This window comes from Schistocerca piceifrons, chromosome 4, assembly GCF_021461385.2.
Source record: "Schistocerca piceifrons isolate TAMUIC-IGC-003096 chromosome 4, iqSchPice1.1, whole genome shotgun sequence".
In the NCBI taxonomy this organism is placed as follows: Eukaryota; Metazoa; Arthropoda; class Insecta; order Orthoptera; family Acrididae; genus Schistocerca; species Schistocerca piceifrons.
The window spans coordinates 513000319-513014003 of record NC_060141.1 but is presented as its reverse complement, the minus strand read 5'-3'; the positions used below and the strand labels follow the sequence as shown (position 1 = coordinate 513014003).

General features: G+C 44.1%; 1 protein-coding gene across 2 annotated transcripts in view; it reads right to left on the bottom strand.

Annotated features, from left to right (window-relative positions):
- LOC124795530 (nuclear transcription factor Y subunit beta) overlaps positions 1 to 13685 on the bottom strand; it is a 114807-nt gene that overhangs the window by 50842 nt on the left and 50280 nt on the right. The window contains exon 2 of one of the 2 annotated variants that reach the window (XM_047259602.1): positions 9337 to 9381. The exons of the other annotated variant lie outside the window; for it this stretch is intronic. Within the exon in view, the coding sequence (XP_047115558.1) occupies positions 9337 to 9381 (45 nt within the window). The remainder of the gene's footprint in view (positions 1 to 9336; positions 9382 to 13685) is intronic. 2 annotated transcript variants of the gene reach the window in all.

The window sequence follows — 13685 nt, the reverse complement described above, 5'->3', positions numbered from 1 at the left end:
TGTGTGTGTGTGTGTGTGTGTGTGTGTGTGTGTGTCCAAAGTGTGCAGGTGTGTGTGTGTGTGTGTGTGTGTCCAAAGTGTGCAGGTGTGTGTGTGTGTGTGTGTGTGTGTGTGTGTGTGTGTGTGAGTGTGTGTGTGTCTCCAAAGTGTGCAGGTGTGTGTGTGTGTGTGTGTGTGTGTGTGTGTGTGTGTGTGTGTGTGTCCAAAGTGTGCAGGTGTGTGTGTGTGTGTGTGTGTGTGTCCAAAGTGTGCAGGTGTGTGTGTGTGTGTGTGTGTGTGTGTGTGTGTGTGTGTGTGTGTCCAAAGTGTGCAGGTGTGTGTGTGTGTGTGTGTGTGTCCAAAGTGTGCAGGTGTGTGTGTGTGTGTGTGTGTGTGTGTGTGTGTGTGTGTGTGTGTGTGTGTGTCCAAAGTGTGCAGTGTGTGTGTGTGTGTGTGTGTGTGTGTGTGTGTGTGTGTGTGTGTGTGTGTGTCCAAAGTGTGCAGGTGTGTGTGTGTGTGTGTGTGTGTGTGTGTGTGTGTCCAAAGTGTGCAGGTGTGTGTGTGTGTGTGTGTGTGTGTGTGTGTGTGTGTGTGTGTGTGTGTGTCCAAAGTGTGCAGGTGTGTGTGTCCAAAGTGTGCAGGTGTGTGTGTCCAAAGTGTGCAGGTGTGTGTGTCCAAAGTGTGCAGGTGTGTGTGTCCAAAGTGTGCAGGTGTGTGTGTCCAAAGTGTGCAGGTGTGTGTGTCCAAAGTGTGCAGGTGTGTGTGTCCAAAGTGTGCAGGTGTGTGTGTCCAAAGTGTGCAGGTGTGTGTGTCCAAAGTGTGCAGGTGTGTGTGTCCAAAGTGTGCAGGTGTGTGTGTCCAAAGTGTGCAGGTGTGTGTGTCCAAAGTGTGCAGGTGTGTGTCCAAAGTGTGTAGTAAGAAGACTGTAGACACGGCGGTTGAATGGCACCGACAAGTGTCTGCCGGTTGCTCCATGGAAGTTTAATGAAAGAACACGGCAGACTCTTACATTGTGTTATTCCGTACTGTTTTATAACTGTGACTATTGTTATTGACGAAAGAACAATTGAGTGGAAAAAGATTTTTATTAACTTTTAACTTTAACTTTAACTTGCTAGAGGCAAGAGTGTATGATTCCTGTATAACAGAGTTGTGGTTATCAAGCCAACTGTGTTGTATATGTCAATTGTTTCCAATGCGAGACGACACGGGTGACTTTAACAAGAAGTGAATTGTTTATGTGAGAAGTGTGATTTTTGTTCTGTATTGGGGTTCAAATATACCGATAGTTGTTGAAAAGTATTCTGTGAGTACCTCATTATTTCACAAAGAGAGATATAGAGATATAGATAGATGTAGAGAGAGAGAGAGATATAGAGATATAGATAGATGTAGAGAGAGAGAGAGATATAGAGATATAGATAGATGTAGAGAGAGAGAGAGATATAGAGATATAGATAGATGTAGAGAGAGAGAGAGATATAGAGATATAGATAGATGTAGAGAGAGAGAGAGATATAGAGATATAGATAGATGTAGAGAGAGAGAGAGATATAGAGATATAGATAGATGTAGAGAGAGAGAGAGATATAGAGATATAGATAGATGTAGAGAGAGAGAGAGAGATATAGAGATATAGATAGATGTAGAGAGAGAGAGACACGTGTAGATAGATAGAGAGAGAGAGAGAGAGAGAGAGAGAGAGAGACACGTGTAGATAGATAGAGAGAGAGAGAGAGAGAGAGAGAGAGAGAGAGAGAGACACGTGTAGATAGATAGAGAGAGAGAGAGAGAGAGAGAGAGAGAGAGAGAGACACGTGTAGATAGATAGAGAGAGAGAGAGAGAGAGAGAGAGAGAGAGAGAGACACGTGTAGATAGATAGAGAGAGAGAGAGAGAGAGAGAGAGACACGTGTAGATAGATAGAGAGAGAGAGAGAGAGAGAGAGAGACACGTGTAGATAGATAGAGAGAGAGAGAGAGAGAGAGAGAGACACGTGTAGATAGAGAGAGAGAGAGAGAGAGAGAGACGTGTAGATAGAGAGAGAGAGAGAGAGAGAGACGTGTAGATAGAGAGAGAGACGTGTAGATAGAGAGAGAGACGTGTAGATAGAGAGAGAGACGTGTAGATAGAGAGAGAGACGTGTAGATAGAGAGAGAGACGTGTAGATAGAGAGAGAGACGTGTAGATAGAGAGAGAGACGTGTAGATAGAGAGAGAGACGTGTAGATAGAGAGAGAGACGTGTAGATAGAGAGAGAGACGTGTAGATAGAGAGAGAGACGTGTAGATAGAGAGAGAGACGTGTAGATAGAGAGAGAGACGTGTAGATAGAGAGAGAGACGTGTAGATAGAGAGAGAGACGTGTAGATAGAGAGAGAGACGTGTAGATAGAGAGAGAGACGTGTAGATAGAGAGAGAGACGTGTAGATAGAGAGAGAGACGTGTAGATAGAGAGAGAGACGTGTAGATAGAGAGAGAGACGTGTAGATAGAGAGAGAGACGTGTAGATAGAGAGAGAGACGTGTAGATAGAGAGAGAGACGTGTAGATAGAGAGAGAGACGTGTAGATAGAGAGAGAGACGTGTAGATAGAGAGAGAGACGTGTAGATAGAGAGAGAGACGTGTAGATAGAGAGAGAGACGTGTAGATAGAGAGAGAGACGTGTAGATAGAGAGAGAGACGTGTAGATAGAGAGAGAGACGTGTAGATAGAGAGAGAGACGTGTAGATAGAGAGAGAGACGTGTAGATAGAGAGAGAGACGTGTAGATAGAGAGAGAGACGTGTAGATAGAGAGAGAGACGTGTAGATAGAGAGAGAGACGTGTAGATAGAGAGAGAGACGTGTAGATAGAGAGAGAGACGTGTAGATAGAGAGAGAGACGTGTAGATAGAGAGAGAGACGTGTAGATAGAGAGAGAGACGTGTAGATAGAGAGAGAGACGTGTAGATAGAGAGAGACGTGTAGATAGAGAGAGACGTGTAGATAGAGAGAGACGTGTAGATAGAGAGAGACGTGTAGATAGAGAGAGACGTGTAGATAGAGAGAGACGTGTAGATAGAGAGAGACGTGTAGATAGAGAGAGACGTGTAGATAGAGAGAGACGTGTAGATAGAGAGAGACGTGTAGATAGAGAGAGACGTGTAGATAGAGAGAGACGTGTAGATAGAGAGAGACGTGTAGATAGAGAGAGACGTGTAGATAGAGAGAGACGTGTAGATAGAGAGAGACGTGTAGATAGAGAGAGACGTGTAGATAGAGAGAGACGTGTAGATAGAGAGAGACGTGTAGATAGAGAGAGACGTGTAGATAGAGAGAGACGTGTAGATAGAGAGAGACGTGTAGATAGAGAGAGACGTGTAGATAGAGAGAGACGTGTAGATAGAGAGAGACGTGTAGATAGAGAGAGACGTGTAGATAGAGAGAGACGTGTAGATAGAGAGAGACGTGTAGATAGAGAGAGACGTGTAGATAGAGAGAGACGTGTAGATAGAGAGAGACGTGTAGATAGAGAGAGACGTGTAGATAGAGAGAGACGTGTAGATAGAGAGAGACGTGTAGATAGAGAGAGACGTGTAGATAGAGAGAGACGTGTAGATAGAGAGAGACGTGTAGATAGAGAGAGACGTGTAGATAGAGAGAGACGCAGATAGAGAGAGACGCAGATAGAGAGAGACGCAGATAGAGAGAGACGTAGATAGAGAGAGACGTAGATAGAGATAGAGAGACGTATATATTCCTTTAATTAGCACCATTCTTCGGAGAAAAAGTTTTCGGAGACTGATGTAGCCCGCTATCCAGAGAAGATCGGCTGTGCATACCAAGTACGTCTACACGTGTAGAAGAAGTGAGAAGGTTACAATCCAACTTCACACATTCTTGTCACAAACATTACAACACGAACAGGATAGCCATGGGTATGCGAAGCAGTATGCAATTGTTGTGATTGAAAATAATTAGTAGTATCCAAAAGCAAAGTGCCGTTCGTAAACGAGAACAGGATTTCACGGGGCTGGCAATGGCATCAACACCTTTCTGAATTAGAAATGTATTTACCATCTTCAGTATGTGAAACCACAAGGAACTGTGATGCAGCTGGGAGAGTCTTTGAATTTGGAGACGTGGACTGCAAAGATTAAGATTTGCTCATTGTGAGAAAATCCCCCTTGATTGCCGTCATCTCTAATGGCGCCCTCCTTCCAACTGGAGGTCCCCTTCACAAGGTAGTGCACCCCCTTTGGTGATTGTTCACACCTCAGGTCACACCTCCCAAACACCTGACAGAGGGACCAAATGGCAATCTGGGAAGGTAGCAGCTCAGTCAATCACTCTTCCCTGGGCTGTACCAGAGGCTAAGTGGGAACCCTACCAGTAGACCTAGGGCTGGAAATTACGCATTACCCTGTCACCTGTTATGCAGCAGACATGTGTACTGGCCTTCAGGAGCGCACAGGGAGGAAGAAGATAAAGAAGAGACTTAAACACTGATGTGGAGGAACAAGAAGAAATGAGAAATGAAGTAAGGAAAAAAGGAACAAAAAACAGTGGTGGGACTGTCCTTATGTCAGCTACTGAAAATGTGGAACTCATTGCCAAAAAACACCCCAGACATGTTTCCCAAGGGAGGTGAAAAAATAACCAGAGGACAGACATGCAGCACGAAAGGGAGAAGATGCTGCAAAGGCTGGGGTCCCGTGGTAGCCAAATACGAACTCGCCAAAGAGCGGCGAGCTCCATGGGGGTCATTTGGATGTGCTTTTGTGCCTCAAATTGAGGGAAATCTTTTAGATGTTTATGTAAGGCATCCGTTACACACTCAAAACAGGCCTCAAAAGTCACCTGAGCAAGGCACAAAATACTGTACTGAACATGAAGAGAAAATTCTTGGCATATTATTCCAGGTGATGATGTTGCCATCAGCCCAGCATAGCAGCTCTCTATGGACTCATTAGCTTCACAACACGCATATACTGGTGTACTTGGGTGTGCTTGTTTTCACCGATTGCGCCATAGCTTTTGTTGGCTGTGTACTACTGAAGCACAGATGAAGCTGGACTTGCAATTCACAACATGAACTGTTTTACACTGATGTGATGAACTGATTTATTCTTTTGGTTCAGTTTCCCATGCATTTGTGGATAGTTTCACAGAACCATCATTTTCCCAAATGAACTGAAGAATGGGAAAAATTGATTAACACACATCATGGTGCTGACACTGAATAGGTGCATATAATCCTCAGTGGCTAAGTAACATTGAAAAGCCAACAGTAGTCACAACATACACTAACAGAATCCGACCTGTTAAAATACTTTATCATTCCATCACCAACTATGATTTTGTCATAAAAACACGAACAGTTTTGGAAAGCATTTTTTTTTTTAAGTGACCATGGCAAATGGCTATACAGTATATCACACACAAGAAGTGACAATTAAGACATCTACAACCTGTCCGCATCTCCAGTAGAAGAAAACTCCAATTGAGGAACTTGGTGAAGTTGTAAGGAAACATTATGTTGCTGTTTTCCCTTACAAGCTGGAAAAAAACTGCACTGTATGCAGCTTGGGGGGGGGGGGGGGGGGGTGGAGGGGGGGGAGTGTACTTTCCTGCAAAACATGCAAACAAAAATCTTTGAATTCATTCTAGTGTCTGGCTTCAGGTATATCAAACTTTGCAGAAATGTAAATAGTAAACAATCTAGATCTTTTCATACTTAATGTGTGATACCATTTCGCATAAAAAACCTTTTGTGTCATTTATTCACACTGATAAGTGACTTACTTAATATGATCAACAGGGTCCTCCTTTTAGAATAAACATGATTATGTTTGCATTCTTGCTAGAACACAGAACTTATTAATTATCCAAGCAAAAGTACAGAGCTTCAAGTCCAGGAAGACTTCCTCATTAATTCGAGCAGTTAAATACAATAAGCAAACATTGAAAATCAGACAGAAAATCAATACTACAATCATTACAAATGATGAGCCTCTAGTTACTCGTACACAATTTTATTATTTGTATTCTAACTTACAAATGAAACTTACAGTACCCCTGTTAGCGATTTGTAAAATATCTGTACTGCCAGACTTTCCCCTTTGTAATTAACCAAAGATTGGTTCAACTTAATATTTACTAACCTGCAAAGCCAGAAACTTAACACTGGTTACTGTACATCTTGTTACTCTGTTTCCTTTTACCAGTTCTGAAATATTCCATGTGTCTTAATTTTCCTACACTGAAATCAGAGGTTCACTTTTTACTTCTAAGGTTTATAATTTGAAATAACGCTCAGTCAAGTATTGTCTGAAATGCACTAACTTATCCAAACTGCTTTGCTAATAGTTTTTAAACGAAAACATTGGGAAAATCTCTGCTTATCCATTGTGGATACAAGCAGCAGCCTGACAAATATTTCCCAACAAAAATTGCCAACCAACTGTATGTTTTGAGAAATTATTTTATTTGGACAACCAGTTTCAGCATTTCATTAATGTCTTCTTCAGTCATGGAGTGCATAGGAGCTTGAAGGTGGCATTTAAGAGCTGTCAAAACTGGTTGTCTAGATAAAATAACTTCTCATAACTTACGGATCTTTAGTAATGTTCTTGGTAAATATTAGGAAAAGTATAGATTGATACCATAAAGATAACCCACTGAGTTGCAAACAACCCTAATGAGAAGGCTTTATCTATTATACACTACTGGTCATTAAAATTGCTACATCAAGATGAAATGCAGATGATAAACAGGTATTCGTTGGACAAATATAATATACTAGAACTGACATGTGATTACATTTTCACGCAATTTGGGTGCATAGATCATGAGAAATCAGTACCCAGAACAACCACCTCTGGCCTTGATACGCCTGGGCATTGAGTCAAACAGAGCTTGGATGGCATGTACAGGTACAGCTGCCCACGCAGCTTCAACACGATACCACAGTTCATCAAGAGTAGTGATTGGCTTTTTGTGACGAGCCAGTTGCTCGGCCACCATTGACCAGACGTTTTCAATTGGTGAGAGATCTGGAGAATGTGCTGGCCAAGGTAGCAGTCTAACATTTTCTGTATCCAGAAAGGCCCGTACAGGACCTGCAACATGCGGTTGTGCATTATCCTGCTGAAATGTAGGGTTTCACAGGGGTCAAATGAAGGTTAGAGTCACAGGTGATAACACATCTGAAATGTAACGTCCACTGTTCAAAGTGCCATCAATGTGAACAAGAGGTGACCGAGACGTGCAACCAATGGCACCCCATACCATCATGCTGGGTGATACGCTAGTATGGCGATGACGAATACACGCTTCTAATGTGCACTCACCGCGATGTCGCCAAACACTGATGCGACCATCATGATGATGTAAACAGAACCTGGATTCATCCAAAAAAAAAAAAATGACGTTTTGCCATTCTTGCACCCAGGTTCGTCATCGAGTACACCATCTCAGGCGCTCCTGTCTGTGATGCAGCGTCAAGGGTAACTGCAGCCATGGTCTCCGAGCTGATAGTCCATGCTGCTGCAAACGTCGTCGAACTGTTCGTGCAGATTGTTGGTGTCTTGCAAACAACCACATCTGTTGACTCAGGGATCGAGACGTGGCTGTACGATCCGTTACAGCCATGCGGATAAGATGCCTGTCATCTCGACTGCTAGTGATACAAGGCCGTTGGGATCCACTGATTTCATAGTCTGCTAACAGTTATTGGATCTCGACCAATGCGAGCAGCAATGTCGCGATTCGATAAACCGCAATCGCGATAGGCTACAATCCGACCTTTATCAAAGTTGGAAAAGTGATGGTATGCATTTATCCTCATTACACGAGGCATCACAACAACGTTTCACCAGGCAATGCCGGTCAACTGCTGTTTGTGTATGAGAAGTCGGTTGGAAACGTTCCTCTTGTCAGCACATTGTAGGTGTCGCCACCAGCGCCAACCTTGTGTGAATCCTCTGAAAAGTTAATCATTTGCATATCACAGCATATTCTTCCTGTCTGTTAAATTTCAGATCTGTAGCATGTCATCTTCGTAGTGGAGCAATTTTAATAGCCAGTAGTGAAGCTTTTGGTCATAGCCTTCTTCGGTAAAGAAGGAGGCTTTGGCCGAAAGCTATGATGTACAACCGTCTTTTGGTTGTACCTACCTCCAACTCCTCTTTATGCTGAATATCAATCTATCCTTTGCCTAATACATTTGAAATAATTGGCATATGATGGATACCATTTTAGTAATATTGGGTGCTTCTGACAAACTGAACATACAAGTGACCTCTTACAAAAAGTGTACAGTTACAGACCATACTACATGTAAGGACACCATGAGTTCTAGTGCATCAATCCCCTGAGTCTTGATGCTGTGCATTAACACAGTCCCCTGAAATCTTTAACCAATGTGTGTTGTACCACTCAAAGAGCAATATAATGTTTACACTTAGCATCACTTAGTTCTGAGATAGATTTTAAAAAATTTAACATGATGATCTAAACTGAGTAAAAGAAGAATTTTTCACTTCTACTATAATCTATGGCATCTTCTCCTTGTGGAAATGATGGCAGTCTTTGGACTAAACTTTGGTATTAGGAAAGTTATTATCACAAGAAGTTTTAGAGGAGCATTCTGTTCACACTTGTTGCACTTTGCATCACCTTTTCAGTTGGCTCTACCTTTATTTTCTCCTTCTCATTACCAATAAATTCAGTTTTGCTAATACTGTGTGGTAACTTATTGCACTACTTTAACTGGAGCAGGGGCCTATGGCTGTACCTAGCCTCATGACCAAGAGTTAATTTATGCTACTGTTGGGTAACAAGTGCACTTTGTCAAGTAATAACTAACAGAAACTTATTTTTATGTTTTCATGCAGAAAGAGAGAGAGAGAGAGAGAGAGAGAGAGAGAGAGAGAGAGAGAGAGAGAGAGAGAGGAGGGGGGGGGGAGGGGGGGAGGGGGGGAGGGGGAGGAGGAGGAGGAGGAGGAGGAGGAGGCGGCGGCTATATCTACCAATCTCAGGACTCAGGTTGTTAAACCTTTATGGTTCATCAACAAACTTAACAGTGGTCACTAACATACTTCCAAAGTTTATTATACAGGAAGGCTTGCGGTACTGATAATTTCCTAGCTAAACAACCTGAAGTATTTATCATCATTATCCAAGAGGGCACAAAGAGCTCACTGGATGCTACAGAAGCAATAAGCATTTCCCCTCTTCCATTCTGGTTTGGTTTAATACACTAATTAATAAATTAAATAATTGTAATGGGAAACAAAACCTGTATTGAAGACTGCACTGTCGGCTGCATTCTATATTCAAGACATCAGGTGTGGGAAGTAGCATAATTGGTGGCTCACCTTCATCAGCATATGTAGTAGAAATGGTGTTAGTGCAGTACGGACCTGTAACAACCATCTCTCCATGGTGTACATCATCTTATACTTACAGATAGTTTGCATAATTTTTCTCATATAAATTGCAATCATAACACAGTCAGAAAATTTCTCACAATTAAGCCTATCCCTGGGAGTAGCTGATAAGAGCAGACAACTGCTTCAACCAGTCTGCAGATGTACTTGGCATGGTTTACTATGAAGTTTATCTACTTTTGCATTAAATAACTAGCGAAATATTACACAAATTTTGTAATGCACTAAGGTCTGAATTTCAAATAAAATGGTGTTGATGGCAGTACACAAAGGACTGCATGGAAGACAGAATCCTGTGGTGTTATGTTTTCTCACATACATTATGTATGTTTTGGTATTTTGTTGGAAACTGACACTGTAGAACAACCAATACACTTCCTTTTCTTCAACCTGCCTGTTCAAGATATTATAGCTGTGATAATTACTTAAACTATGATAAAAGGCATGTATAAATATTTTTTCTGGGTTACACCAGTAAATTCAAATTAGGGTTTTGGAAGTGCACAGGAAAAAGAGTTACTTCTCCGATTCAAACAGCATTTTTAACAGCACCAAGAGTTTTGAACAAATTTTTATTAACACCAAGTGCTTTGCATTGATCTTTTTTGTTTTGTTTTTAGGGCACAAAACTGCTATGGTCATTAGTGCCCGGTCCGTGACTTAGGAAACAGTAAAAACCGAAAATGGAAACCAGCAGAAATTGGAACGAAATTCAAAAAATTGGAGAAACTAAAAGCAGAAGGAAGGCTTAAAAATCCACTACAGAAAGGGGGTTGGTTGCCCCCAAAAAAAAGCTTCAAATGACTGACGTCATTTCACTGGCAATAATAAACTCGAGAACGCGATCGGCCGAGCGCGTGTCATCTGCTAAAATGGACGATATATCAGGCGACAGCTGTAGACGGGCGCGTAACGGAGTAAAATAGGGGCACTCAATTAAAAGGTGTCTTACCGTCCACAGCTGAGAGCAGTGGCGACAGAGTGGGGGAGGATTGCCGCTTAAAAGATGTCGATGGCTAAAACGACAGTGCCCTATCCAGAGTCGAGTTAAAATTACCTCCTCCTGACGACGCGTTCGGGAGGAAGAGGCCCAAGCACAAGGAAAAGCTTTTACGTCCCGCAATTTATTATGGGGAAGTGTCGACCAATGGGCGTGCCATAAAAGAACAACGCGACGACATAAAACGCTCCGTAGATCGGTGAAGGGAATCGATTGAATAGCTGGCCGAAGAAGAGAGACTGCAGCCTTGGCCGCTATATCGGCCGCCTCATTTCCACAGATACCAACGTGTCCTGGGAGCCAGAGGAACGCCACCGAGACGCCCCCCAGGTGGAGCAAGCGCAGACAGTCTTGAATACGGTGGACCAGTGGGTGGACAGGGTAAAGAGCTTGGAGACTGAGGAGAGAGCTGAGAGAATCTGAGCAGATAACATACTGTATCCGCTGATGGCGGCGGATGTAGTGGACAGCCTGGAGAACAGCGTAAACCTCCGCAGTATAAACCGAACACTGGTCGGGAAGCCGAAATTGATTTGGGGTGTCGCCAACAATATAGGCACTCCCTACACCTAACGATGTTTTCAAGCCATCAGTGTAAATAAATGTGGCTTCCTTCATTTGTGCACATAGAGCAGCAAATGCCCGACGACAAACAAGTGAAGGGGTACCATCCTTGGGAAATTGACAAAGGTCACGGAGCAGGCAGATCCGGGGACGGAGCCAAGGCAGTGCTGTACCCCAAGTTGTCAAGAAGGTTTTAGGAAAGCGAAAGGAAAGAGAATGGAGAAGTTGACGGAAGCGGACTCCCAGTGGTAGTAGGGAGGAGGGGCGGCCTGCATACCTTACATCAGAGGAAGCATCGAAAAAAATGTCATGGGCTGGATTAGCAGGCATGGAAGACAGATGGCTAGCATAACGACTCAGAAGGACTGCTCGCCGATTGGACAGCGGAGGTTCAGCAGTCTCAGCATAAAGGCTTTCCACAGGGCTGGTGTAAAAAGCTCCAGACACTAAACGTAATCTACGGTGGTGGATGGAGTCGAGATGCCGAAGAATAGACGGCCGAGCAGAGGAGTAGACTACGCTTCCATAGTCCAATTTCGAGCGTACTAAGGCGCGGTAGAGGCGGAGAAGGACCACTCGGTCCCCTCCCCAGGAGGTACCATTCAGGATACGGAGGGTGTTGAGGGATCGCAGACAGCGAGCCGAAAGATAGGAAACGTGGGAGGACCAGCACAGTTTTCTGTCAAACGTAAGACCCAAGAATTTAGCGATGTCCGAAAACGGAAGGTTGACAGGTCCTAGATGTAAGGAGGGTGGAAGAAACTCCTTATGTCGCCAAAAATTAACACAAACGGTCTTACTGGGAGAAAAACGGAAGCCGGTTTCGATGCTCCAAGAGTAGAGGCAATCGAGACATCCTTGAAGACGTCGTTCAATAAGGCTGGTCCATTGAGAGCTGTAGTAGATCACAAAATCGTCCACAAAGAGGGAGCCCGAGACATCAGGAAGGAGACAATCCATAATTGGATTTATGGCAATGGCAAATAGTACAACACTTAGCACAGAGCCCTGGGGGTACCCCGTTTTCTTGGGAGAAAGTACGGGAGAGAGTAGTGTTCACCCACACTCTAAATGTGCGCTCTGCCATAAATTCGCGAAGAAAAAGGGGCAGCCGACCTCGAAAGCCCCAAGAGAACAGTTTGCGGAGGATGCCTGTCCTCCAACAGGTATCGTATGCTCTCTCCAGATCAAAAAAGATTGCTACTGTTTGGCATTGCTGGAGAAAATTGTTCATGATGTAAGTGGAGAGAGTAACAAGATGGTCAACTGCAGAACGATGCTTTCGGAAACCGCATTGGGCAGGTGTTAAAAGACTGCGGGACTCCAGCCACCAAGGTAAACGGCAATTCACCATACACTCCAAAACCTTACATACACTACTCGTGAGAGAAATGGGGCGATAGCTAGAGGGGAGATGTTTGTCCTTTCCAGGTTTCAGAACAGGAACGACGATAGCTTCCCGCCATCGTCTGGGAAATGTACTGTCGGTCCAAATTCGATTATAAAGGCGAAGGAGGTAGCGCAGACTATGGGTTGATAAATGCAGCAACATTTGGATGTGGATACCATCCGGTCCTGGGGCGGAGGAGCGAGAAGAATGGAGTGCATGTTGGAGTTCCCGCATGGAGAAAACAGTATTATAGCTTTCGCGATTTTGAGAGAAGAAAGCAAGAGGTTGCACTTCCACTGCACATTTCTTCGGGAGAAACACTGGCAGGTAATTTGAAGAGCTCGAAATCGCAGCAAAGTGTTTACCCAAGGAGTTAGAAATTGCGACGGGGTCCACTAATGTATCACGCGCGACAGTGAGACCGGAGAGAAACTGGGCGCGCCAGATAACCGTCGAATTCGACTCCTAACTTCCGAGGAGGGAGTGAAGTTGTTAAATGAGCTAGTGAAGAATTTCCAGCGGGCCTTCTTGCTATCGCAGATGACGTGACAGCATCGCGCACGGAACTGCTTATAGCGGATACAGTTGGCCAAAGTAGGATGGTGGCGGAAAATGCGAAGAGCACATCGCCGCTCACGTATTGCGCCACGGCATGCCTCGTTCCACCAAGGAACTGGGGGGCGCCGGGGCAATTCGGAGGTGCGTAGTACTGAACGTTCCGCAGCTGTAAGAATAACATCGGTAAGATGTGTGACCTCATCGTCGACACTAGGAAAGTGACGGTCATCGAATGTCGCTAGAGATGAAAAAAGTGTCCAATCGGCTTGGGCAAACTTCCAGCGTCGCGGGCGCATATATGGCAGTTGAGGCTGCAGCCTAAGGACACATGGAAAGTGGTCACTCGAGTGTGTATCATCAAGGGCGAACCATTCGAAGCGCCAAGCTAGCGGAACAGTACCGACCGAAAGGTCCAAATGAGAGAAATTTGTCGTGGAGGCAGACAAAAATGTAGGGACCCCAGTGTTGAGGCAAACTAGATCCGCTTGATGGAAGACATCTAGCAATAGTGAGCCACGTGGACAAGGATGTGGAGATCCCCAAAGCGGGTGGTGGGCATTGAAGTCCCCAACCAGCAAATAGGGGGGGTGGAAGCTGACCAAGAAGATGAATGAGATCAGCTTGTGCCATTGGTGTGGACGATGGAATGTATACAGTATTTTTAAAAGTATATCCAGAAAGGGAAAGACGGACAGCGACAGCTTGGAAGGAAGTGTTTAAGGGGATTGGGTGATAATGGAGAGTATCATGGAGAAGAATCATGAG